The following is a 27073-nucleotide window of genomic DNA, read 5'->3' on the forward strand; positions in this document are numbered from 1 at the left end:
ATTGAACAATGGTAACTTCCATCTAAACATAAAAAAAAAAACTTTGTAAGGAAGATGGAACAGTGGAAGAGGATGCCCAGAGAGATTGTGGAGTCTCCAGCTGTGGAGGTATTCAAAACCTTATTGGACATGGTCGTGGCCAGTCTGCTCTTACTGAGCTTGATATATTAGCATTGTAGTTGGACTAAGCAATCTTCAGAGATCCCTTCTGTCCTGGTTTCAGTTAGAACAGAATTAATTTTCTTCCTAGTAGCTGGTGGAATGCTGTGTTTTGGCTTAGGATGAGAAGAGTGCTGATAACACCCCGATGTTTTAATTGTTGCAGAGCAGTGCTTATACCAAGCCAAGGACACCTCAGACTTTTGCTCTGTCCTGCCAACAGGCAGGCTGGGGGTACAGTAAGAGCTGGGAGGGGACAGACCCAGGACAGGTGACCCGAACTAGCCAAAGGGGTATTCCATACCATCTGACGTCATGCTAAACAATATATAGGGGTGGCTAGCCGGGGGGAGGGGGCCGGACTGCTCGGGGTTAGGCTGGGCATCGGTCAGCGGGTGGTGAGCAATTGCATTGTGCATCACTTGTTTGTACATATTATTAGTAGTAGTACTATTATCATCATTGTATTATTATTATTATTATTATTATTATTATTATTATTTTCCTGTCTTATTAAACTGTCTTTATCTCAACTCACGAGCTTCACTTTCCATTTCTCTCCCCCGTCCCAGAGAGGGAGGGGGGAGGGTGAGCGAACGGCTGCGTGGTGTTTAGCTGCCAGCCGGGTTAAACCACGACACCTTCCAACCTCAATAATTCTGTGGCTTTCTCTCTCCTTTTTCTCCTGTTTGACTACTCTCAATACAGAAAATATTTCATGATAGAGCTTCTAGCACAGCCACAAACTGAGTTTTGACTGGATCATCATCTCTGATTATTTCATAATACAGAATCCACAATATGTTTTTACATACAGATGCATGCACATGCACGCTGATGATACAGCTATTTCAATGTTGCTGTTATCACACACAGTTGTGAAAAATTGACCAGATAAACAGATGAATTCAATAGTTATTTTCTTTCTGTATGAAGTGCTTCGCTATTTAGCTAACAATGTAGATGAAAGCATGTTTTACATGTGGGTTTAAATGGCATCCTGTCATACCATGCTATATAGAGAGTTTGGGATTTTGCCTTATAATTTGCTGCTTGAGATACCTGTAGTGTATTCTCATAGATTGTCTTTTCTCCTCTTCCCTTTCTTCCCCGCTTGATATTACTGATTTCTGTTAACACTTTGAAGTAGTTTTATTTACCAGAAACTTCATCATGATAGTTACCCTAAAATGTTTATATTCTTACAGCTACCGCTTGAGCTACCATTCCTTTTCACAATTTTTTTTTCTGCATCCTTAAACTGATTGTGATAGTGGTTTATAAACTTTCTTGTATGGCTCATCCTTGCAAAACAGTACTGTTTAATTGTCCTCACCAATACTGTGCAATGAGCTTCAAAATACTTAAGATTAGATGTTAAGGAATTTAAATATTCTGTGAAACAAAAAGAAGGCGAATACTAATCAGTGATTTAATGGAGAGTTTCTTTTTAAAAACCACAAGTCTGTCAATGTTTTCTTATTAAAACTAGTAGGCCTACAGTATGTGAATTATTTTGGGGAACTTGTCTAGGTAATGAAAGGTTCTTTGCCACCATGCACACACTATATTACTGAAGAAGCTACTTACAAAGGGTGATTGAGAGGCTCCAGTTGAGAAGCTGGGGGGAGACCAGCAACCTATAATTCTAGGTGGTAACAATGTTCTGGTTTTAAGTTTTATCACTTTCTTTAAGCAGACTGTAGAAGACTTCATCAGAGAAATCAAAATTCTGACTTGGGCTTTCTTGTACACTTCTTTACACATGCAAATAAGCATACTTGTTCCTCAGTTTCTTCTTTTTCCAGCTCTTCTTTTCTGTTTCTTGGGGACCACTGTGGTCCTGTTTCTCATGTTTTTGGAGTGTAGCTTGATTATTTCATCACAAAATGTGTATCAGAGATTGCATTCCAATTTGTCACTTTTGTGCAGCTTTCTTCCACTGTTTCTGACTTCAATACCCTTGTGGAGGCTACAATAAAACTGTACAGATGGATTTATCGTGTTTCACCTGGATATAGCTGGTTATTGGAACAGGTTTCTGGAAATCTTGTTCTCATTTTGATTGCACATATTTAACGTTTCTTAGTTTTCTTTTACCTTAAAAGAAACTTCAAAAAATAAACTTAAAAAGTCAATATTACTAATAAATATGCTATTGACTATTACAGTTTTCACCAAAAGGAGTTTATGTGTAGCTCCACTTACAAAAGTTGTGCAAAAACAAGTGCAACTTTTAGGCCTAAGATAGAACATAGTTAAGTACCTGTTTTGGCAATTACCTGTAGATGTGTAGTTAAATATATTTGTGTGACTTGGAATTAGTTTAAAACAGTTCATCAACTCAGAATTTTTTAGCTTTGTTTACAAGCTGTTGATGTATCTACAACAACAGTTTTTAAACACTTTCAGAATGATGCTCGATCTCTGAAAAACAAATTCCTTACCCTGCTTGTGGAAGTGGAAGGTGAGCTGAATTTGCGATTGTTGATGGCCTTCGCTGCTGCTTTCAACTAGGTTGAATTGGAAAGGTGAGCCAAGACTCTGAGCAGAGGTAAAGAGGATTTGGACAATCTTCAAAAAGATCATTCTGTCATTGGTCTACAGTGCTTCCAGAAGGTCTGGCCTATTCAGATGATACAGCACTACTTCAGGCTGACTGCAGGCACGCTGCACTTCAAACAGGCTTCATCCAAAAGTTGTTCTTCACCTCTGCCTCTCTGCACCTTCCACCTACTATATCAAGCATTAATGTTTTAATTTGCATTTTTAAAAAGTGATTGATATTTCAATTTGCTGGAAAATATGTTCATTTAGCTAAAGATTTTGCTGCTTCTTTATAAATTTTAATATTAATGTATTTTCTTGATTTATTGGAATGTTATGAGACTGATACTGGTAAGGCAAAAGACAAATCCATTTCTATGCCAGCTGTGTTTGCAGAGCCAGCCAAGTGTTTTTTGTTCAAAGCAATTTTGTTCACAATACTTACGGTGATTGTTTTCCATTGCTTGCAATGATTTCTGATGACTTTTTCCCAATACTTTCTTAGCATTTAAATTTAAGCTCAATGGTTTATTACACCCAGCTCTTTCTTTTCTTTTAAAGCTGGGCATCCCATTTTACTTTTCTAAGAAGGCATTTCTACTGGGCTTAAGAGCTCTTTTTTTTTTTTTTTTTTTTTTTAATTAAGCAACTGATTCTTTTACCTCCTACTTCTTACCTCCTACTTCCTATTTCTATCTAAAGGATACAATGTGTGTCATGTTATGTTTATTAATAAAATGATGAGTGATTTGTTTGAGCTAAATTATTTTTTAGTTGTTAAAGAAGTGTGACATTTGCCACAGGTTCCAGGTTGTTGCATAGCTTAAACCTTCAGTGTGATTATTTTTGTCATAAATGTTATGTGAGGAAATCAGTACAGAAATATGCTCTTTTTTATTATTATTATTATTTTTAATATATTTATTATTATTATTATTTACGATATCTTTAACACATTTGTGAATATAGATTAGGGGGATGAAACAACTTACTGCAGAAGATCACTTTCCCATGTAACTTTGAGATAAGAAATGGGGAAAATGGAAGTAGCAAAATAAAATAGAAAAAGAGAGAAAGGAAGATGAGAAACATTTATTTAAGATAATTCTGGATATGGAAGTGTGTTATTGGGGTAGAGAAACTACAGAGGAAGCTGGAAGAAAAATCAAGAAAGATATTCTATGTTACGGAGCTTGATAGGAAACCATAGTGCTATTGAAGCCAGTAAAAAAATGTGTCTGAGACAATGTTGTTTTTAACATTTTTTTTCCTATTGGTTTCTGTTGGCTTATACTTCATATTACATAAGTAAAATTACCGAACTGTGATATTTTCAGTGAGCATATAAAATGATTTGGACAAAACACCTTTAAATTCAGAGTATAGAAGGTACTTAATTGTCAAGTTCTACATTTATTAAGGCATGGATTTATTTTTCTTTTCTTGCTTGAAGTTGGTTTGTAATGACAATAAATTCGAATAAAATGTAATATGTAACTTGGCTTTTTAAACAAGAACATGAGTATCATATTTGAAAAATAACATACTCGTGGGTAGGGAAGGGAAAATGATGACACAGGATCTTTTACTACTGTAATATGTACTGTAATTTTATTTTTAAAGGAGTTCTGAAGAAGTCTGATGGTTGGGTTGGTTTAGGTTGCTGTGAGCTAGCTATTGCTGTGGAATGTCGGCAAGCATGTAAACAGGTAAGGCTTTCTAATTGTTTTTTCCATTGTTAATGTCAAATAACTCTGAATTCACCCTGATTGTGATCTTCAGGCATTTTTAATATCAAAATTAGATTATCACACAAACTTTTTTTAAAACTGCAAAATACAAGAAACTTCCCAGGAAGTACTACTGATGATAAATGTCAGCCACAGAGTTTCAAGAACAAAAAGAGAATTTACATGGTTAGAGTCAGTTTGCAATAAAAAAGTAAAAACTGAAGTCTACTGTAGCTCCACAAGGCTTTGGCCATCCTGAATATTCTGAAAAACTTGTACTGGATGGGCAAACCAGGGTACAAAGAAAAGCCCGAACAAAGCAATAAAAGTAGGGTGAAAAGCTTAATGTAATTAAATGTGATTCCTGTTCCATAAGAGGACTGAAGTCAAATAGAGTCTGCCTGGTTTTTACAGATACGTGAGAAGCACGTGAGATTCTTGGGTGTCTTTCTACTCCAGTGGGATTTCATCAGGATTAGCAGATCTGACTGGCTCTCTATTAGTATAAAATACTAAACATTAGAACCTTGTAAACGTTACCAACTGTGATGCTGCTGTGTGGTGGTAAAATTAACATCTAAGATTTGGGAGGTATGGCTAGGAAGTTTATCCTAACTAAAGGAACATTCCTTTTGACTAAAAGCACAGTCTGTGTTTGTTTTGAACCACCGCTTCTGAGCTTGAATAATACTGTATGTGCTGTTCCTAGACTCCACCACTAGCCATCTTTCTAGTGCCAAACATGTCACTTAACAAGCTAATGAAGGAGTCAGTCTGTCTCTTGCCAGCATGGGTACTTGACTTTGTTGACATTCAAATGGTTGTCTGGAGTCCAACCATCCAATAGTACTTGACCTTATAAACATAAGATTCAGGCTGGGTATCAGGAAAAAGTTCTTCACTCAGAAGATGGTCAGGCACAGGGGCAGGCACCCCAGGGCAGGGGTCTCAGCACCGAGCTTGCCTGAGTTCAGGATGCATTTGGATGATGCTCTCAGACACCTGATCTGGCAGATTTTTTTTGATTTATTTTTTTTTTGGTGGACCCAGGGCACTTGACGATCCTTGTGGGACCCTTCCAGCTCAGATATTCTATGAAAACATAAATGATTGTTTGGGTAGACACCTGACTTTGTTAACATTAGAGTGTTTATTCCTTACCTCTTAGTCAGTGCTCTGCAATGGCTTGCCAGAGAGCAAGGGAACAGACGGGAAGATGCTGCCCAAACACTCTCTCACTATTAGGATACTTAATGAAGCTTCTGTCTGACCTGTCTTGTGTTAGTATTTTACTGTAACAGTCAGTCAAAGAAACTCTCTAAGACTCAATTTGGAGTTTTAGAAAGCAGGCGTTCTTTAATTGCAGCACCGGACGCACAGGGGAACACTTCACCTAGTGTGTGCACTGAATTATTCAAGCTACAGGGGTTACATACCATCAAAACATACATATTTATTATACATATTTATTAGATACCTGCTAAATGATCAATATATTCATACTATTTCCTGGAACTCATTAAAGTATGTAAAGGTCCCTGATGTGTGTGTGTTTGTTTCTACTGGTCTTTCAGGGGTTTCTGGTGGTTGTTGGTATCCTTCCTTGCTGTTTGCTGGTTGAACTCAGTTCCTGCACATGCTCAAGCCATCTGGTTCTTTCTTATCTTATTATTTCAGCTTAGACATGGATACTAAGAAAAGTCATTTACATGTCCAAGGACATGGGCATACCATGAGTTCCTCACCTGTTCTTTTCAGAAACATCCTCCAAGCCCGGGTTATTTTACCCCTCTTCCCTGTACAGGGATACAATTCTGGTCTTACAGATAAGGCTAACTAATTAGTGAGTAAGGTAGCATCAGAGATACGAAGTTTCTAAACTTCCATCTGTGTAACTAAACATAATAAAGGCTTGGCCTATCTGTTCATAAAACATTTCGCATTTGGTTCTATTATTCTACCAGGGGGAGACCCCTATGTCCTTCTGACTCGGTGCCAATTATGTACTTGAGTCATAGAATCATAGAATATCCCAAGTTGGAAGGGACCCATAAGGATCATCAAGTCCAACTCCTGCCACCACACAGGTCTACCCATAATTTTAGACCATGTGACTAAGTGCACAGTCCAAACACTTCTTAAATTCTGACAGGCTTGGAGCCATGAGTACTTCCCTGGGGAGCCTGTTCCAGTATGCGACAACCCTCTCAGTGAAGAACCTCCGCCTGATGCCTAGCCTAAATCTCCCCTCCTGCAACTTGACTCCATCCCCTCAGGTCCTATCACTGGTCACTAAAGGGAATAGATTGGTGCGTGCCCCTTTACTCCTTCTCGTGAGGAAGTTGTAGGACGCAATGAGGTTCCCCCTCAGCCTCCTCATCTCCAGGCTGAACAGGCCCAGTGCCCTCAGCCACTCCTCGTACGTCTTCCCCTTTAGGCCCTTCACCATCTTCGTAGCCCTTCTCTGGACACTCTCCAACAGTTTCACATCCTCGTTGTACTGTGGTGCCCAGAACTGCACACAGTACTCGAGGTGAGGCCGGACCAGCTCAGAGTAGAGCGGGACAATCATCTCCCTCGACTGACTAGCGATGCTGTGCTTGATGCACCTCAGGGTACGGTTGGCCCTCCTGGCTGCCAGGGCCCTCCATGGAGGCTGCCATTTCTTCAAATGTGTTCTGAACTTTGGGTGTAACACTGTTCTAGCCACGTCCTAACATGTCACTTGGCAAATGGAGCCAATCCACTCTAGTTCTGGTTTGTAAACATCTGGTGTGTGATTGCTGCTGCTATGCTCTATTTTGTTGCTTTGTAGTAGTAATTTATTAACTACATCTACAGAGGTTCCAAAGCTACCTTTGCTTTGGTTATGATAAATGTAATTTCTTGATATATATATACACACATATATTTACAATCTGCATGAAAGTTCTTATTCTAAAATGATGCTAGTGGAAGGCAACATGTAACTTTTTCTAAGTTCTTTTTTTTTTTGCAGTACTATATTTAGTGATGCAACATTGGAGTCACAGCCCCAAATAGATTTTTGTGCTTCTTCAAAGAGGTTTTCATTTATCAGATGGAATAAAGTATGTTTATTCAGTCTTTGGTGTTACCATACCACTGTTTTGGTCGGGTGACACTTCTAAGCATAACACATAAATTCGGAATTACCTTTTAAACAAAAATCTGGGAATCATTTTCTGATTTTATATTTTTCAGCATATGACATGACTATATATGACTATAAATACATTTTCAGAAACAAAAAGTGTGCAGCTATTTGTTGTCATTCTTATAACTCAGTTCTGGAGCACAGATGTACTAAGATGCATTCACTATAGTGTCTTGCACATTACCTGTGTAATCTTAGTCTTGAACCAGCAGCCTACTGCAAGTTGTCATCAAAATACAAAAAAAAAAGGCTACCTCCACCAAAGAGTGTCTAGTTAGTTTAACCTATTTGACAAGAGATGAGCAGCAAGTACACAAACAGTAGTGTGAAAAGGAGGCGAGGAGTAAATAAATGGAAAAATAGGGACAGAAATATAAATGTAGTTCAAAAAATATTTTCTTTCTTCTGGAAAGAATATGCATATATCACTTCAAATGTGTTTGTTAGTAAATTTTTAAATTTATTCTAACATTTTAATCTTTTCCAGATCTGATATAAAAAAAAAAAAAAAAACAAAAAAAACAACTTCCATTTATCATGTCCTATGAAATTCTATTAATTTAATCTTATGATTGGTGTATCATTTCTCCTTATTCTCAAAAACAAATGCTGTATTGTTGATTGTAGACTATGCTGTCTCAGAATCTTGGCTGTATTTTGTACTTGAGTGGACTCTGGTTGATACGTTTCACATGGTTTTGATTAAAACTAAAAAAAAAATACATACTTTGGCAAAACAGTAAAGATAATAGAGAAATGCTTGAATGCTAATTTTGATTCTTGAAACTTGAGGGAGTTTTACAGGCATTTTGAAGAAGGTGCTATTATAGGTCCGAGGTCAGATTTTTACCCTGGTATTTTGGAGGGGGAGATACCTCCAAAAAAAAAAAAAAAAAAGGAGCAGGAGTTACTCTACTGAAGAAACTGATGTGCACTTTGAAAGGAGAATTTCTGGAAATTGGTTTTACAACAAGAACTGTAGGACTGCATGTAGGACTGAGGGAGAAGGGAACAAGACAGATAAATGTTATTGAGCATGGAAAATAGTGAAACTTTGTGCTCAAGCTCTTCCATTTCCTAAATGTTTCCAATATTCCACCTTATCCTGTAAACTTTTGATGAAAACTAACTTGCTTTGTGTGTGCATCCAGTACCAACAAACTTGGTGCAGAAATAAGAAATTTGGGTCTTTAATTATATGTAGTATTTACAAAGTTGTGGTTTCTTAAAACTTTAAATGGATTCTTTAGGTTCTTAGAAAGGAACATTTAAATAGATCATGGATCCATGATTACCATAGTTAACATAAGGGTAGAACAATAATTATTTTGCAACATGTTTTTATTATTTTCTGCCTGAAACGGGGAAATTTTCTGTTTTTCAGGCTTCTTCAAAGAATGATGTTTTGAAAGTCTGCAGAAAGGAATATGAGGTATGTATGTGTGTGTGTGCGCATATATCTTAATAAGTCATCTGTTTTATAAATTTCTGTGACAAGTATCCTGAGAAGAGGGAATTTCTAGTCTTCTCATGTAGTAACATATCTGTATATACTCACTTTCATTCAAATGTAAATTGCATCTCTGCATTTTTTGTAAAAGTACAATCACTTTCTGTGAAAAGGGGCTTGCCTTTTTTTTAGACTTTCATATATCTTAATTTGATTGATAAAGATGCAGCTTTCAAAAGGGAGACCTAGATTCTAAAATAGTTTGTTAAAGAAGAGTTCTGATGAAAGTAGGCATTCATTGTCAGGGACATTTTGAGTTCTATAATGGGAGATTTGGCTTTAAAATGACCTTAAAGAAATAAACTCAGGATCCTTTAAGTAGTCTATCCCAATATATATAATTCAAAATGAATAATTTTTGTTAACATCAGTGAAACTACGAATACTAGCAGTTATTTCTAACAATTAATTTTAAGAGTAAAACAATAGGATATTTTCCGAATTCTGCCTTCATCTGTATTCTTTTTAACACATTTTGTAGAAAAGTTATTTTGCTAGGACGTTTTCACTTCCAATTGTTTCTTAATTAAAAGCCAGATTCCTCCTCCTCCTGCACATTCATCCATCTCCTTTCCTCCTGCCTACTGCCCTGAATTAGTTAGTCCTATGTAAATTCAGCTCTTAATAAACAGTCCAGGTTATCAAACAATTCTCTGTTTTCTTGATTTGGGCAGAAATATAGCAGGTTTCCTGTTTTCCAAGAAACAATAAATTCCCTGTTGTTTTTTTTCCCTCTCATATTTCATCTAAATCTACAGAGTATTTTCCTAGATTCTTCACTGTTGAAGTTAGCATAGTTTGTTCTCTTTAAAATGGATTTAAAGTAGTTCTGTCTTCTCTCATGCTGTGATATGCTATACTGTCAACATCTGTAAACTTCTCCTCTATTATGCTGGTCTGTTTCCTTCTTTTTTTTCTGGATTTCTGCATTGCTGTAGGAGGTTGGCCAATATGTGTTGAAGGAGAACGGGAAAGGAAAGGTAAGAGATTAAAGAACACCTACAAAATGGTGATAGTCATCTTATTTACTTTCCTAAGCCTTTTTCCAGTTTTTTATCTGGAATTTTGGAAAGTGGGATCTTGCTGTTATTGCACAGAAGACCTTAGCTCTTTCTACCTGTGCAACACTAAAAGAAGGAAAGGCAGAAAAAATTATGGAAGTACATATCAGTTTTATGATTGGTGAAGAAGTGAAGAGAACTTTTTAAATGAGCACTAGGAGCAGTAGGTACGAATACTGTGTTAAGGAGAGAAATGAAGTATGTGCAGTGGTAGATCTTCAGTTATTACATATTTTGTACAAAAATAGAACTTCCTATGTATCTAGGCTTATAGGTACACATGAAAAATAGTACTTGCTATGCTCTGAAGATACCTATTGCAAGTATAAAATTCAGGGAAGTTTCACCGAAGGTATGAGATCTGAAAAGCTGCTTCTGGAAGGAACCTGCACTTTTTTTTTTTTTTTTTGCATCCTAGCCATTTTTCATTTTTCCTCCTTTTTTTCTTTTTTTTTTTTTTTTTTAGTTGATGTCTTGGTGAGTGTGGCCTGCTCCTTGTGTAGTCTTACGAGTAGCTTCTATATCTGTGACTAGTACCATACTTTGTATTCGGTTGGGTTGGTTGGGGAAAAAAATTAAGAACTGGGAAGGGATTGCCGAGTTAAAACACTACATGACAAATAAGATCAGAAACAGCTTGTGAATCATATAAATGCAATGTTATACATGTTGTGTTGCCTTTTGCTTAAGAATCCATGTTTGAGTCACTTAACATGAGCATCCAGTTTGAGAATTAGTTTATTAATAATTAATTATTGAGTTATTGAATATAATACAGATATAACTTGTAAGTAAAAGCTAGCTGAATTAAGAAATATAAAGGTGTAAATCTCTTTTTGCAAACACTGTCATAGCTTGCTAACTTATACACTCACTTAAGCATTTCACAGAGAATTTACAAAATCTTCCTGCAGTAATTGACTGAACTGTCCATAGTACTTCTCCGTGGTCTTTAGAGATTAGGGAAGCAACTTTATGAATTACGCTTCAGCTTCCCACTAAGTTAGTGAGAACAAAGAATGTGGTAAGTCTTCAAGGGTAAGGCACAGTGTTCAGAGTAGTGGAGGGAAAAAAAACACAAACCTCCAGATAGTTGTTGTTACAAAGTTAGAAGTTGCTAAACAGTGTCTCAGACTGTGCAATAACAGAATCACTTGAACGCCGATGTGCCAGCTTTTCACAAGATTAATTAAATACACTTTTTCTGCTAATCGTATTTTTCCGGATTAATTTTACTGTAAATGTTAATGTAGCTTGTGATTCTTGTTATTTGGAGATTTTACACATTTTAGAAATGGATCATGGTGTAATAATATGTTCATTTTCATCAGTGCATTGAGAATTTTAAGCAAGCCCTATTAAATGTCTTTTAATTTCAAGTAGCAGTACATACAGAATTTTTTTAAAAATAACACAACGTCCTTGAATATTTTTTGGATGTTATTAGACATTATTTAGCTTCCTTTGAAAGATGTTATCCTGTTATTCTTTTTCCCATCTTCTGCTTCTTGGATACTCATTTTTGTCATGTTCCTTTTCTCTCTAGTTCTGTGCATCTCATCACCTTTATCTTTCACTACTTCTTCCAGCTTTCTACTATCTTGCTCTAAAAAGAAGGTAGGTAATAGTCAAAGAGAGAAGAAAGAAGTGGAGGCTGTATGGATTGTATGTAGGATTTTCTGATTTTTCACTTTTTAAAAATTTTGTGTAAAGTTAAGGTTCATTTTTGAATACAATAAACAGTACACACTTGGAGGAGTAACAAAATAATTCATAATGCTTGAAATAAACTGTGATAAGTTTATTACTGAATTTAAAATCACATTTATTTCTATTGTGCATCGAAACAGGAGAGCTAAAATTTTTATTAGATTACAACTATGGGGTCTTTACACTGCATACTGAGTTCCCCTCTCTGCTTTAAGCACTTCAGTTCTTACTTTTCGTCTTAAATAAGGCATTACTCAAATGTTCTATGTTATTTCACTTATGTTCTTCAAGCCTTTTTTTTTTTTTTTTTTTTTTTTTTTTTTTTTTGGACACAGTGGTGAACACTTTTGATGTCCCTGGACTGTAAAAAGGTATTTTTGCTCTCACAGATTTGAGCAGTGTTTAGTTTAATTTGGCTTGTGGTTGTTCCAACAATTTATAAATAAAGAAACTTCAAGTGCACAGCCTGCAGCTTCAGTTGCTGCAGTAAGTATTCAGAAATGTATTAATTGTGCTACACTACTGGCAGGTTTAATCCTTCAGGATCATATGATCCTGCTTTATGCTGAAGTTTTAGTGAATTTTGGCTACTGATTAGCCCTTTTTAAAATACGCTGCGAGGTTTTTAACCCTTATATAATTGTAGGGATTACTCACAGACAATAGATTATAACTCAAGGTTCTGTTTAGAACATAGTTTGGTGAAAGGTTCCAAAATTGTTTTAATGAACCCCTAAAGCACACAGCTTGTTTGTGGCTTCTGGAAGTACTGCTTAGGAATTCTGGGCAGACTTTGACTCTGTATATCACACATTATATATAATAATATTGTGATCTTCTATTGCATTTTGTTTCTGTTCTGTACAGTTCAAAGGAAGTTGATTTTAAAAAAAATGATCTTGCCAAAAATGAAGTTCCAGTGATTAAGTTCTACCTTACTGTGCTAGTGTTTTCATTTTTTTTACTGTTTAACATAACTGAGAAAAATCTTAGCCTTAATTGTTAATTTTTTCAGGTTTAAAAAAAAAAATCTAAACAGATGTCCAACATCATCTGAAACTTCAGCTGCGTCCACTAAACCTTAGTATGTTAGCTTCTGACTTTAACTTGTATTGATAACTTCTAAGTTTCAATGAAGTTGAGAAAAGACTAACAGAATTTAAAGTGCTTTGCTCTGTGAGAGTAGCAATGAGTTTCCTGCTATATTTGTAACTGAAAGTAATATTTATAAATTAAGATGTCCTTATTTGAATACAATCTGTATTCAGATACTTAATGTGGTTAGTTTGCCCAAAACAACAGTACTAAATGTATATTTCCACTGGAGTTAATAGAATACAGATACCATTATAATTTTCAGGAAGAAAAATGATATTTGTTGGGGGGCGGACTGTTGCGGGAATTCTCTATATTTTCTTGTGCAAAAGAACAGCTTCACTGTTATTTTTCATTCGAGAGGCAGCCATTTGGAAAAAATGTACATGTGATATGAAAGCATGCCTTATGATGCAAAAGACTTCTCTCTTTTTAGCAAAATGTTTTGCTCTATTTGTATTTGTGTGTTTTGGTTTTTGAGCCGTTACCTGCAGCTGATGAGCTCCAAAAAGAGCGAAACCAGTTAGGTCCTGCAGTACTGGCTATGGTGAGGAAGACTGGAAAGAGTTCTCTGCTAGATAAACTAAAATTGCCTTTTTCAATTTCCATAATGTGACTGTTTTCTTAAGGCATACACACTTGTGTTGGCTGAGTCTGCCTGTTAACTTTCCATTCCTTCTGCTTGTAGTCTCATTTGTTTTGATGACCGATTTCAGCAGTTGTGTGGTGTGTTTTTTTTTTGTTTTTTTTAACAACCAACTGAAGTATCTTTAAGACTTCTCAGATGAAATCATTTTAAAAGTAGAATAAATAATTCTGCATTCGTTCTTTAAATTTCAATATTACCATCTTTGTTTGCTTGATATTTTATTCATGAATTGAAAATGGAGTTTTGGGTGTAGGGGGACTATACTGTTGGCTTTTTATCCTCATTTTCACAGATCTTGGTGACGTAGTTTTCCCTTTAAGACAAATATCCTTTTCTGCTCTTTTTGTTTCTTTCTTGTTTGTTTGTTTGACTTTACATATGTATTTGTTTTATCTTTTGTTCTTGATTTTCTGTGTCTGTCTTTTCTCACAGTTCACTGTTTCAAGAGATTTTGGTAGGCAATTCAAAAGGAAGCTTGAATGGGATGCTGATATCTTAAGTATGATTGCTATTCTATAAAAGAGATGGGGACTAACCCTGTATTCTGTAATGAAGTTATGGTTAGTAACTCAAGACAGACTGTGATGGTCTAAAGCTGTTATTAGCTTTATTTACAAACAGAGGACTATACATTAATTTTTCTAAGATTTTCTCATGTCTGTATATCTATGCTTCTTGCACATGTACCTGTATTTTTTGGGAAACTGAACAGTTGTCCAGAGCTACAAGAAGAGCAAATTCAGCATCTTAATTATCACTGTAACCTGTGGTGGCTACAGGTTACAGTTTCGTGATACAGTGAGTTGCTTCAACAAGCTGAAGTTCTTCTAGTCACACAAATACAGTTTTGTGTACCTTATTCTGGATCTGGCATCTTGCAGGTCCTTCTAAAAGATTATTTAAATTGCTAGCACAAGAGAAAAATGCTTTCTACAGGGTTACTGAGAAAAATGAGGCCATGAAACGAAGAGTATAGTCAGAGCTGGTGTGAAGGCTTACACAAATTATACAACCAGAAGCATGGAGAGAGGAGTTGAAAACAAAACGGAAAAGGGAAGTAAGACAACCTCCTTCTAATTGCAGTATTAGTATTATTACAGTGATTCAGCAGTCAGTGGAATGGCAGTTTCCAAGTACAGAAGGAGGATTGATTACCTGGTATGGGGATCGTGTCTGTCTTACAGAAACAGAAAGGTTTTTAAAATAGGTAGAAGAGGATAATTTTGTCTCAACTTGAGCCCTTTTTCATAAGAGAAATGTTGGTACTCCATAATCTCAACATTTTTCTCTATTTTTGTCTGTGGTTATAAGCTGAGCAAAAAAGGGTCAGTGATCCTGTTATTCCAAACAGCTTTTTAATGACTTATTTAATAACATTCTACTTTTAATAATGTGACAAATCCTACCTGAGTTTATAGCAACTTTACATCATCATCCTACAGATTGTTAGTGCTAAATGACAGTATGTTCAGTACTTAGGCTGAAGTCCATCTGTCATGGTTATACCTTTCAGCAGCCTCTACCGTCCCTGTGCATTAATTCATACACAATTAGTGTTGCTTTCTGCCAGGCTGTTTTGTTCACCATGTTCCAGTGCTTGGTACAGGAAGGGTGCAGAATCTAATTTCAGAAGCTTCTGAGGACAGTCAGTCGTGGATCAGACTGATGTGGTGTGTGGCAGCAGTTCCTATCTTGACAGTTTTTTTCTTCTTTAATACACCAAAGGTCCCAAAGAAGAAAGTACGGTGCTATAAAAATGACATGACCCTGCAGGCAGTATTATAAATCAGTTCTTTACAAAAGTAGGGTGATGATTTTGTGTACAAATAACCATAGAATGGTTTGAATTGGAATGCAACCATAAAGATAACCTAGTTCTAACCCCCCTGTGAAAGGAAACATGTTGTGTTTACGTGAGTTCCCAGCTCAGTGTAACCAAATACGAGCAAGCTGCTTCAAAGGAAGAACTCAGCATTCAGATGTTGCAATTACTGGTTATGGTTAACTCATAAAAATGAGTTAGCCATGGGGAGATTTAGTTACTTTGATATTGACTTTGCTTTGCTCTGTAATCCTGCCTAGTAATCCTGCCTAGATTAAACTTCAGGGGAGAAAATAAGGATGCTGCCAAATCAGATTGACCCAAATGATCTGCAAAAACAATGCAAATAAAGAATTTGAACTGGGGGGGGAGGGGAAAAAAAAAAAAAAAAAAAAGTCCTGCACTCTAAACTATCTCCAAGACAAAAAGAAAAATAGAAAATACGATTCTCAGTACATCTTCACTTTAAAAAATTTAATGTTTCCATCTGTTTGGAGCAATACAGATTTTCACAAAAATATCACAAAGATTATTGGGGATAACCCACTTCACAGCAATGTACTAAATATTAGTAACTAACAGAGATGAAAATTCTTGAGAATTTTCATGCCAGTTTCTCATAATAAAAATACTGTTCACTTTTCCTTTCTCATTTTAGACCTAGACTTTTTTCAGTATTAATCTGATGAACTCTTTGAATATTATGTTATACTTAAGTGTCTAACTTGTTTCAAAGTGAAGCAAAATATTTGCTACTTCTATAAGATGAAGTTCTACAAGCTGTTCAGTTTGAGACAACCATTTTGTTTTCAGACTTGAGCAAAGTTGTGTGTTTTTGCTAGCTGATGAGCTACCAAGCTGATGTTAGGTCTGCATTTTAGGTCTTTTCTTTAAAGGTTGTAGCACATCTTGGTTTAGTACAGCAAAACATCAGATTTTAATCCCACACTGTGTGAGGATCAATATTACAGTGTTTGTTTTATTGTCTAGATGATGTGTAAAATGCAAATGTATATAATATTGGTGATAGGGGAAACGAAGGTGATTGGGAACTTTATGAAGATACGGATTGCTTTTTGCCACTGTGTTAATGGGTTTGATCACTTGATAATCTTATTTCATGTTTGTACAAGTGTGGAGAGTGTTTCAAATTTCTTTTTATAATCATGTTATTTTAAAATATTTCATAACTGGTAGTTGAAATTTTAGAATTCCAGCCTCATGGCTTCATCTTTCCACTGAGTTCCAGAAAGTGTATAAGTGCTACCTGTTTTCTCGGGAAGAGTTCTGTTTTCAATGTGGGGAAGATGATGGTTGTTCTGGGCAGGAGTTCGATATGTAGTTTTTCAGTTTATTGTCCTGTGCATTATAGTCCTCTGAAACCAAGCGATTGGGTATATGTCTTCCCCTTTCTGTATTTTAACATTTTGTATAACTCCCAAGTGTACCATTTGGGTGCTGTAGTTTGTGTTTGGGTGTAGTTTGCGTGTTGATAGCATGCATTAGATTTTAATTGCTGTGTAGTTTTTTGAGATTTTCTGTTTGCATGTGTGCATGTGCAGAGCTCTTTTTTTCCACATAGATCCTTTAAAATTATCATACAAAAACATTTTGGTACATCTAGCATGTTTTCTCTAAGGTGATCTAGCAGAATCTTCCTATTGCTTGAATATATTTCAGTAAGAGTGTACACAGAACTTAGGTGACACCTGATCTTTTCATTCATTTAGTGTTTCTGTATAGTGTTATTTGTTTCAATTAAATTCTATTAGATGAACAAAAAATAAATGTTAGTTTTTGATAAGAAATGACTGGGCACCTAAATGTTTATTTGAAGTTTTCAGGCTTGTAATGCTATTTTTGTTTTGATTTCAGAATGCTCTCTTTAGTTGTATTAACAGAAATGAAAGTAAGTATGTAATGAATAGTTTCTTTTTTCTTTAAAATATTTAAAACTTCTGGAGGTGTACATATAACAATCACGTGGATTCAGTTCCATAGAACGGCTAGCCACATACATAATTATTTTTGCTCAAGTGATAAGAGGATTGGATTGTTTATATAATTGCTGTAAATTTTTGATTTATGTATCTGTATTTGTTTTTTCTGTTGTATTTTGAAGATTGCTTAGAAGATCGTTTCTCCTTCTGCTTTATTCACTTGATGACTGTTAAGTAACAAAATCAAGTTAGATATAGGTGAAATCTTGCACCATACAAGTGTCCTGTTGCCTGTCTATAGAAAATGAAATATCAGGGCATAAAGAATTCAGTGTCTCAGAATTAATTTCAGTAGTAGTATTTCTCAAGAACACTGTATTTAATAACACGGCAAAAATGTATGAATCACAGTGATTTAATCTTTTTTTTTTTTTTCTTGAAATGGATTTTGGGATACTGCTTTCATATTTATTTGTTTACCATTGGTATTTGTCTACTAATTCAATTATAAGACAAAACTAGTTACTTTAAATAAGAAGAAAACATCTGAAGATAAAATTCAGCTGGCTTGTTTGTGACTTGAACTTGAATCTGAGATGTATTTAGGGGCTTTTTTCTCTAGCTAAACCAGAAAAAGATGCTTTGGCTAGTTACAGATATTTCCACTCATTCTGTAAACAGATTATTTTAATGGAGTTTAGGAGAAATTGGTCTTTTATGTTTTTGTTTTGTTTTGTTGTTTTCTCCTCCAGTAATATCTTGAGCATCGTTGTGTGGGTTACAGACATGCTCACTAATTTATTCATCTGTGTAGGAAACCATAGATTTTTGTTTGTTTGTTTGTTTCCCCAGTGGGGTCAGTCTGTTGCAGTTATGCAGGTCATCATACAAACTGTCGGGAGTATTGTCAAGCAATTTTTCGGACAGACTCATCTCCTGGTCCTTCACAAATAAAAGCAGTTGAAAATTATTGTGCAACTATTAGCCCTCAGCTAATACACTGTGTGAACAACTATACCCAGTCATATCCAATGAGAAATCCTACAGATAGTAAGTATAAAAATGTTTTATTTTCTGAAAATTTTCTTTAAAAGTTTGAGGATTGTATATTTTTAATATAAATTGTTATATATTATATGTTTATTATATAAACTGTATTGATACATTTCTATGTAATGTAAATATATGAATTTATGCAATAACTTTTGTTTGTAGGTACATTACTAATTTTTCAATTTCTTTTTTTTTTTTTTTTTAATTCTACGTGTCGGTTCCATTCAGAGTTGATTCTGTTTGCATTTCAAAGAAGTGATGTTATTTGAAATAGAATAGAATATAAAATAGTTTCAGTTCAAAGGCACCTACAGAGATCATCAGACTACTGTGGGGCTGACCCAAAATTGAAGACTATCATTATTAGCATTCTCTAAATGCCTCTTCAACACGGACAGGCACAGGTCATCAAACATTTCTGTAGGAATCCTGTTCCAGTGTCAGTGTCTGGCTACTGTAAATAAGTTTTTCCTATTGTGTAGTCTGAACCTCTCAAGCTGCAGATTTGAGCCATTACCACAGATTTTGTCACTTGATACCAGGGAGAAAACATGAACACTTCCCTTTCTATTTCCCCTCCTCAGGAAGGTGTAGAGGGCAATCAGGTCATCCTTCAACCTACTTTTCTCCAAGCTTAAACCCAGTGTCCTCAGACGCTCTTCGTAGGACTTCTTTCAGCTCTTTTACCAGCTTTTTGCCCTTCTCTGGCCACTTTAATGTATCTTGATATCCTTTTATATTGTGGAGCTCAGAACTGCACACAGTATACAGGGTGAAGCTACACCAATGCTAAATACAGATCACCTGTTTTGACCAGCTGGCTGTTGGCAAGTTTTCAACAGCACCTCCCATTTTAGCATCACCAGCAAAAATTCAACTCCTGCATCTATATGACTGATAGAAAGCGCTGAACAAAACTGGACCCAAGACTGAGCCTTGGGGAACACCAGTAGTGACTGGCTGCCAACCAGATATAGCCCCATTCAATCTGAGCTCTACCAGTTCATCACCCCATGTAGCATGAGCCCCTTGATCTTACAGTTGGACAATTCCTCCAGAAGGACACTGTGAGGGACAGTACCAAAAGCCCTACTAAAACTATTATCTACCATCTTACTTTTGTCTACTGTGTGAATGATCTTATCCTGGAAGAATATCAAGTTAGTGAGGCAGAACTTTCTGTTCGTGAACCCATGTTGACTGGGCCTGCTGATTCCATTATCCTTTAAGTACTTTTCAGTGACACGCAGCATAATCTTCTCCATAACTTTTCCAGGTACTGAAGTTAAACAGGTCTATAATTTCCAGGATCTTTTCTCAAGCCCTTCTTGTAAACTGGGGTGATGTTGGCTAGTTTCCAGACAGTGGAGACTTCCTCAGAATCCCAAGATCTTTGGTAAATTGTTGACAGGGATCCAGCCATAACATTGGCTAACTTCCTTAGTACTACAGGATGAAACCCATTAGGCCCAGTGGACCTAAAAATATTCAACTGGTACAACTGGTTCCTTACAGTTTTGGTGTCCACAAATGGAAAGTTTATGCTCCTTCAGTTACAGTCCTCCAACTCAGAGGACTGGGCAACCCAAGGGCCTATCATTGATATTAAAGACTGAAGCAAAGAAGGCATTAAATGCCTTTGCTTTTTCATCATCCATATTTGTCAAGTGAGTATCTTCATCGAGTAATGGTTCAATGTTTTCCATAAACCTCCTCTTGCTATTAGCATACTTAAACAACCTTTTTTGTTATCTGAAATAACACTGGCCAATTTTAACTCTAGTTGAGCTTTGGTTGTTCGTGTTTTCTTCCTGCAAGTGTGAACTGCAGCTTTGTAACCTTCCTGTGTTGCCTGGCCTTGCTTAGAAAGATCATATTCTTTTTCTGCTCAAGTTCTGTGAGTTCCCTGTTCAGCTTGTCTAATGCCCCGCTTGCTTCACTTGCAATGCACTGGAATTGCCTGCTCCTGCCTTTTTAGATGGTGGTTCTTAAAAAGCGACCAGCTCTCATGGACCCCTAAGCCTTCAAAAGCAGGTTCCCAGGGGACCCTGCTAACTGACTCTGTGAGTGGCTTGAAGTTTGCTCTCTTAAAATCCAGGCTAACAACTCTGCTGACCGTTTTTTCTCATTTCACCAAAAACTTTATTATTAAAAAAAAAAAAATTCTCTGTAAATGTAACATTTTTTCTCTGAAGTTTATTATGTAGTGTATCCTGGTGGTTATATGCTTGAGAAATAACAGTTTTTAATTCTTCAACAGGTTTGTATTGCTGTGATAGAGCAGAAGACTATGCTTGTCAGACTGCTTGTAAAAGAATTCTAATGTCAATGAAAACAGAGCTTGAAATTGTTGATGGACTTATAGAAGGCTGCAAAACAATGCCTCTTCCTCAGGATCCACTTTGGCAATGTTTTCTTGAGAGTTCAAGATCTGTTCACCCAGGAGTCACTGTGCACCCTCCACCTTCAACAGGTCTTGATGGAGCTAAGCTCCATTGTTGTTCTAAAGCAAACTCTTCCACATGTAGGTCAGTATCTTTCTACCTTTCTTTCCAATTGTGAAAATGTTTCTGAAGTTGTTTCATGTCAGTCCTTTGCCCAAATCCTACTGTGTGAGTATGTGTGAAATGGGTTCTGTGAGTTCTTAGAAAGGAAACAGATTTAGGTAATTTGGTGGGTGTATCTGTAGTGGGAGTAGGTGTGATCTAAGTTGAAGGGTGAGATTAGTTGTTCATTGTTGTGTCAACATGATTTATTACATGTCATTAGTTCAGGATTTCTTTAAATTCTGGCAGCATATTTATGTTGGATATTACAGTTTTATATTCAGAAGTTTTTCAGTCTTACTAGTTTAAAGATTTGCTAGCATTCTTAAGCAAAACTGGAAAATTTAGAAAACAGTGGAAAGTAGCTGTTTACTTTGAGCACAGCATTTGGAAACTCCTGCAGACTTTGTGGGCACTAATACATTTCCACAGTGAGTGTAGACTGTTGAGATCTGAAAGAGACTCTGCTATAGCTGAGCAACAGCTACTTTTTTCATTTGATTTTTTTTTTCTTACATATTTTTTTCAGAGAGCTCTGCACTAAACTTTATAGCACAAGCTGGGGCAATTCACAGAGTTGGCAAGAATTTGATCGCTTTTGTGAGTATAATGCAGTTGAAGTTTCCATGCTCACCTGTTTAGCAGATGTACGTGAACCTTGCCAGCTGGGATGTAGAAATCTTACCTACTGCACCAATTTTAATAACAGGTAAGAGAGAGACACTGAGTGTTTTATAAAAGGAATTTCTGTGCTTTGATTAAATTTTTTTTTTTCAGTCTTGTTTTGAAATTGTATATAGCTGTCTTTCTGATATTTTTTCAGATAATTTAAAAAAGAAATCATTTTCCTATAGAATAAACTTTTGGAATTATAGTTAACAACCAACATTACAGAACTTATTAAAATAAAAGCTAACTCATGAACGTGTAAAATGTCATCATATGTTGCTAGTATATTCCTCTGTCTTCACATATTAATAAGTCATAATTGCTGCAATGTTATATATTATAAATAAGGTAAAAATACTTGTTGAATTTACATGTTACTTGCTAACATTTTCCTGAGAGGGTTCATATGTCTTCCTTTTTTTTTTTTTTGTTTTAGAGATGTTTCTGTTTTTCTTATACTCTGTGGAGGAAAATGCGTAATTTAGAAGTGTTGTCTGAATTTGTAATTGCAAGGTTACGAGCTAAACAGTGTTTGAGTTTCAAATGTACATTTAATATTTTATCAGCTAGCTTTTAGGGATCTCTGGATTTCTTTGAAATACCTAACAGACATGCCACTGTATTCTCAATAGTAAAGTATATATGTGATAGATGCTGCCTGGGCAAAAATAAATGATAAATCAACTTGCATTCGTGATTCACCAAGAAACATTCATACAGATTTTCAGAATGTTCAAAATATTTGCTTTTAAGTCAACTTTCTTCAGGTATGAAAAGCTTAAATGATATTTGATCTAAGAGAGAGTTGAAAATGGTATTTCAGCCTTGAGCCTTAAAGAACTTACTTTCCTTAAAGATAAAATTGAAACTGATTTTGGTCATGCTTAACTGTGTAAGGGATTCATGTCTTTTTTGACAGAAAAGGGAAGCGATATCAAGGTTGTAGAATTCATATGGTGAAAGCTAAAATATGTGGAGTTTGTTTGTTTTCCTCTTAAATACATGCTATATTTTAACTTCTTCTTTTAAGACCAACAGAACTTTTTAGGAGCTGTAATACACAGTCAGACCAGGGAGCCATGAATGACATGAAGCTTTGGGAAAAAGGGAGTATTAAGATGCCATTTATAAATATTCCTGTTCTTGATATTAAAAAATGCCAACCAGAAATGTGGAAGGCGATTGCCTGCTCACTTCAAATTAAACCTTGCCACAGCAAATCTAGAGGAAGTATTATCTGCAAGTAAGTACCATGGAAAAAAGCAGTCGAGAGGTTCTGCTAAGGATTTTAATGAGAACTGAAAAGCTGCTGTTGGACTGTGTATGACTTATATTAGGCAGACATGGCAAAGCAAGCTGGGAAAGAACGTGAGCTTGCATAGTTGCTGTTGCTTGAATTTCCATCACTGTAAAGGAAAGATGCTTGCCTGCTAATGACATGGATATATGCGCTTCCATTGTGAAGTTGATTTTTTTTTTTTTTGACTCTGTGTTGGCTATAAAACTCTCTTCTTTTTCGGCTTTTGGACCCATTGTTGCTTTTAACTGACAGAAGGCTCTGAAAATCATAAAGTTTGCTTTAAAGAAAAAATAAATTTTGAAATAAATGATCGGGTAGAAAACAGACCAATTAATTAGGTATGGGTAGAGAGATACACGTTTAATCTGTATTAAATGTTAAATCAAGGAAATGCTTGAAAGATACATGCATAAGAAGCCATAGAAACAAAAATCACCAAACCCAAAGTAAGTAAAGTTTAGTGTAAAAAATAGTTCCTGTCTTTGTATTGCAATTTTGTTCCTACCTCTGCTACTCTTTACATGCAGGGATATATATGCATATATATATATATATATGCACGTATATGTATGTATTTAAAAATCACACACATATCCAACCAGATATGTGTGTGATATATATATATATATATATATATAAAATATATATATATAATATCCATCTCTTTTGAGGCAGTAGAGGAAAGGTGTGGATTTGAGAAAGGGAAGAATATTAATATAAGACCTTTTTTTTTTCAAGTGATGTTCATGAAGTTCTGTTTGTTTATTTATCTGAAGATCAGATTGCGTGGAAATACTGAAGAAATGTGGAGATCATAATAAGTTCCCTGAAGGCCACTCAGCTGAAAGTATTTGTGAGCTCTTATCTCCAACAGATGACTTGGAGAACTGTATCCCTTTGGATACATACCTGAGTAAGTATCAACATATGTAGGCGACAAAACTAGACCAAGATACATTGAACACTTACTGTTAGTTTTAATATTTTTGTTACTATTTTCAAATAAAACTGTATTAAATATGAAACATTATTTATTTAGTATATTAGAGAAAATTGTGTTGTTCAAATTGCCGTAGCTTATTGCATTTATTACTTCTTGTACTTCATACTTCATGTGGCAAGGTTTTTAGTAGCAGTGGAGGCTGCAGGGGCTACATGGGAGGAACTTACCGACTGCTCTGTGCCAGCCACAGCTGGCACAAAACAAAGTTTAAACTAAAAGAGGGGAGATTTAGGTTAGATGTTAGGAGGAAATTTTTCACTCAGAGGTTTTCTCTGGGCACAGGTTGGCCAGAGAAGCTGTGGTTGCTCCTTCTGGAGGTGTTCAAGACCAGGTTGGATGGGGCCATGGGCAACCCGGTCTAGTGGGTGGCAACTTTGCCTATGGCGAGGGAGTTGGAACTGGATGATCTTTAAGGTCCTGTCCAACCCAAGCCATTCTATGATCTCACTTGACAAAAAGGTACTGAGCAATAATAAAACCACCAGCACCATTTATTTACAGAAGAAAAGGTGGACAATGCTTGGGAGGACTGATATCAAATAAATATCACTTAAACCATAGCATAATTTTGAACATAAATTGTGGATGTACAATGTTATGCTTTTTTTTCTGATATATAAACTGTGTTAATGTTCTTTAACTGTGCAATTAGAATAAACAAAAAATACATTAGCTAATGGGGTAACAGAACATGAGCTTAGTAGGCATGTTAGTCCTCAACATGGCATACAAATGTATTAGTAAAATTTTATCTTAGTTCTAGATTTTATTAAATGCATCTTTTACATTCTTTTCCAAATCTGCTCTTCCCTTTTACTGATTCATATTACATACTTATATCTGTAGGACTTAAACTTTTTTATTGTTACAGGATCTATAAATTTTAGACCTTCCAGATTGAATTTTGTTATTTCCTGCTTAGAATCCCATGAACTTTGAAAATAATGAAATTTTGTTTAAAGCTTCAACTGAAAGTGTGCCTCAGCGTATGCATATTGTTCCCAGAGAGGCAACATATTAAAGCTTTGGGTGGTTCTTTCCATCTAGCTGCTTCATTTCCATGTTGTCTTTCCTTTCTTTAATCTTGTAACAGGAGAATATTGCTACTGAGTTAAAGGGAAAACAGAACAAAACTCCATCAATGATACCAAAGTTGGTTAAACATCAAGTCTACTCCAGACCTACAGTTTCTTGATTATTGACTGTAACACTTTTCTTGATTAGACTACTGGTCATTGTCATATTGTATTTTTGTCATGTATAAGAAACTCTTGGGAAAACAAGATGGGGAAATAAATTTTGTTTATGAAAAAACACTTTGGTCAGTGTTTCCAGGACTGAGTACTAAACTTTTTAAGGAAGTTTACAAACTAACTTGTCATGTCAAGGTTTTAAAAGTATAATTAAAAATAAAAAATATTTCACTGAGTTTTCAAAAATAGGATTTTACAGAACATAAGAAATGCCTTGCTTTCCTGAGAAATAAACCTCATTTAAATCATTATATATATTGCATGTTCTGTTTTCAGGCCCAAGTTCCTTAGGAAACGTTGTAGAAGATGTTACGCATCCATGTAATCCAAATCCATGTGCAGCTAATCAGTTATGTGAAGTAAATAGAAAAGGATGTCAGTCTGGAGAATTGTGTCTTCCGTATCTGTGTGTACCAGGTAAGGGATTTGAATTTCTGTTTGCCTGAATATTGGTAATAAAAATGTTACTGAAATTTTGATGAAAGCTTTAGAATAAATTGCTGATATTCCCCAAAAACTATTATCAACATTATCTTGTCTTTTCAAAACCTGTAGCCTGCCTTGTAGCTCTTTTCGTTTATTCGTATGTTCTTATTTTTATTGTTGACTGAAACGTGCTGTATTATTAGAAGGTATATTACTTATTTTACTTCAGAAGAAATAAATGTCCAGACGTGGTCTCTAAGAGTCCTGCCTGCTATTTAAAATTACAACCATGAAGTACTGAAAACACAGTGCAGCTTGCTGCGCCTGAGGGCACAATGGCATGTATTGCCCTGTATTTCCACATCTTATTAGCCATATCTGCATAATTTTCCTTATTGGTGAAACAAACGGACACAATGTTCTTGAATTGCCTGCCTTGAAATTAATGAAAATTAGGATGTCAGTCTTGGGAGGACGTTCTGAGAGCTCTGAGAGTGTGATCAAATGCAAGGAGATCAAGGATGCACGTTTGCATTGGCAGCACTTCTGGAATTGTATTAATGTTCAAGATACAGTTTCTTAGGTGTAGTTGTTCCAAATCCCTCTTCATAGGCCAGAACAACTTCTCAAACTCTGTCTGGTAGCTCACAAGTAACCAGTTCAGTAACTAAGTAAATTAACACCCGAACTGTCTATTATGAGCTCTTCACTGTTACTACAACCTCTTACTTCACTGGATTCGGAATGCCGAGGCTCAGGGCTTGAGAAGCAAGTGACATGGCATATAACTTTTATCTGCCTCTCCTTTTTTCAAGTGGCACTTGACGAAGTATTTACTAAATATGAACTTAAAGTTCTCTTTGTACCTAGGCTGCAAACTGGGAGAAGCCTCGGATTTTATTGTCCGTCAAGGTACGCTTATTCAGGTTCCATCGTCAGCTGGTGATGCTGGTTGTTACAAGATTTGTACCTGTGGACACAGTGGATTGCTAGAAAACTGCATGGAAATGCATTGTGTTGACCTCCAAAAATCATGCATTGTTGGAGGACAAAGAAAAAGTAAGTTTCAGAACAATTATTATATCTTTATACAGCTCCTGTTCTTTAAGCAATGAAATCTGGGGTGCATATGATGATCCAGAGAACATGAATGCAGAGTTTGTCAGAAAATACAAGTTAATGTCTGTATCCCTATAATACTTGCTTAATTCTTTTATATGCTGGACGGATGGATTATTTAAATCAATACCTAACAACATCTGTCTAAACTAATGAAAGTCCTATGTAAAGCTTGTTCTTAGTATGCCATTTTTCAGCAAAAAGGTCGCTGACTTGGCTCACATGCTCTGTGTTTTATGGTATTTGATAATACCTAGCTTCTTTTCTGAGAGCAGAAGTTAACTTTGGAGAGCTCTGGGGACTGAG

The 27073-nt window shown here is 35.7% G+C and overlaps 1 protein-coding gene across 2 annotated transcripts in view; it reads left to right on the forward strand.

Moving 5' to 3' along the window:
- Positions 1-27073, forward strand: part of RECK (reversion inducing cysteine rich protein with kazal motifs) — a 56071-nt gene that overhangs the window by 13705 nt on the left and 15293 nt on the right. The window contains exons 5-15 of one of the 2 annotated variants that reach the window (XM_032181595.1): positions 4330-4415; positions 8996-9043; positions 10060-10101; positions 17334-17367; positions 18251-18448; positions 20712-20979; positions 21527-21706; positions 22697-22909; positions 23743-23879; positions 25499-25639; positions 26519-26707. In XM_032181595.1, the coding sequence (XP_032037486.1) occupies positions 4330-4415; positions 8996-9043; positions 10060-10101; positions 17334-17367; positions 18251-18448; positions 20712-20979; positions 21527-21706; positions 22697-22909; positions 23743-23879; positions 25499-25639; positions 26519-26707 (1536 nt within the window). The remainder of the gene's footprint in view (positions 1-4329; positions 4416-8995; positions 9044-10059; positions 10102-17333; positions 17368-18250; positions 18449-20711; positions 20980-21526; positions 21707-22696; positions 22910-23742; positions 23880-25498; positions 25640-26518; positions 26708-27073) is intronic. The other variant, XM_032181594.1, reaches the window with a different exon arrangement.

Source organism: Aythya fuligula, chromosome 2 (genome assembly GCF_009819795.1).
Source record: "Aythya fuligula isolate bAytFul2 chromosome 2, bAytFul2.pri, whole genome shotgun sequence".
Classification (NCBI taxonomy): domain Eukaryota; kingdom Metazoa; phylum Chordata; class Aves; order Anseriformes; family Anatidae; genus Aythya; species Aythya fuligula.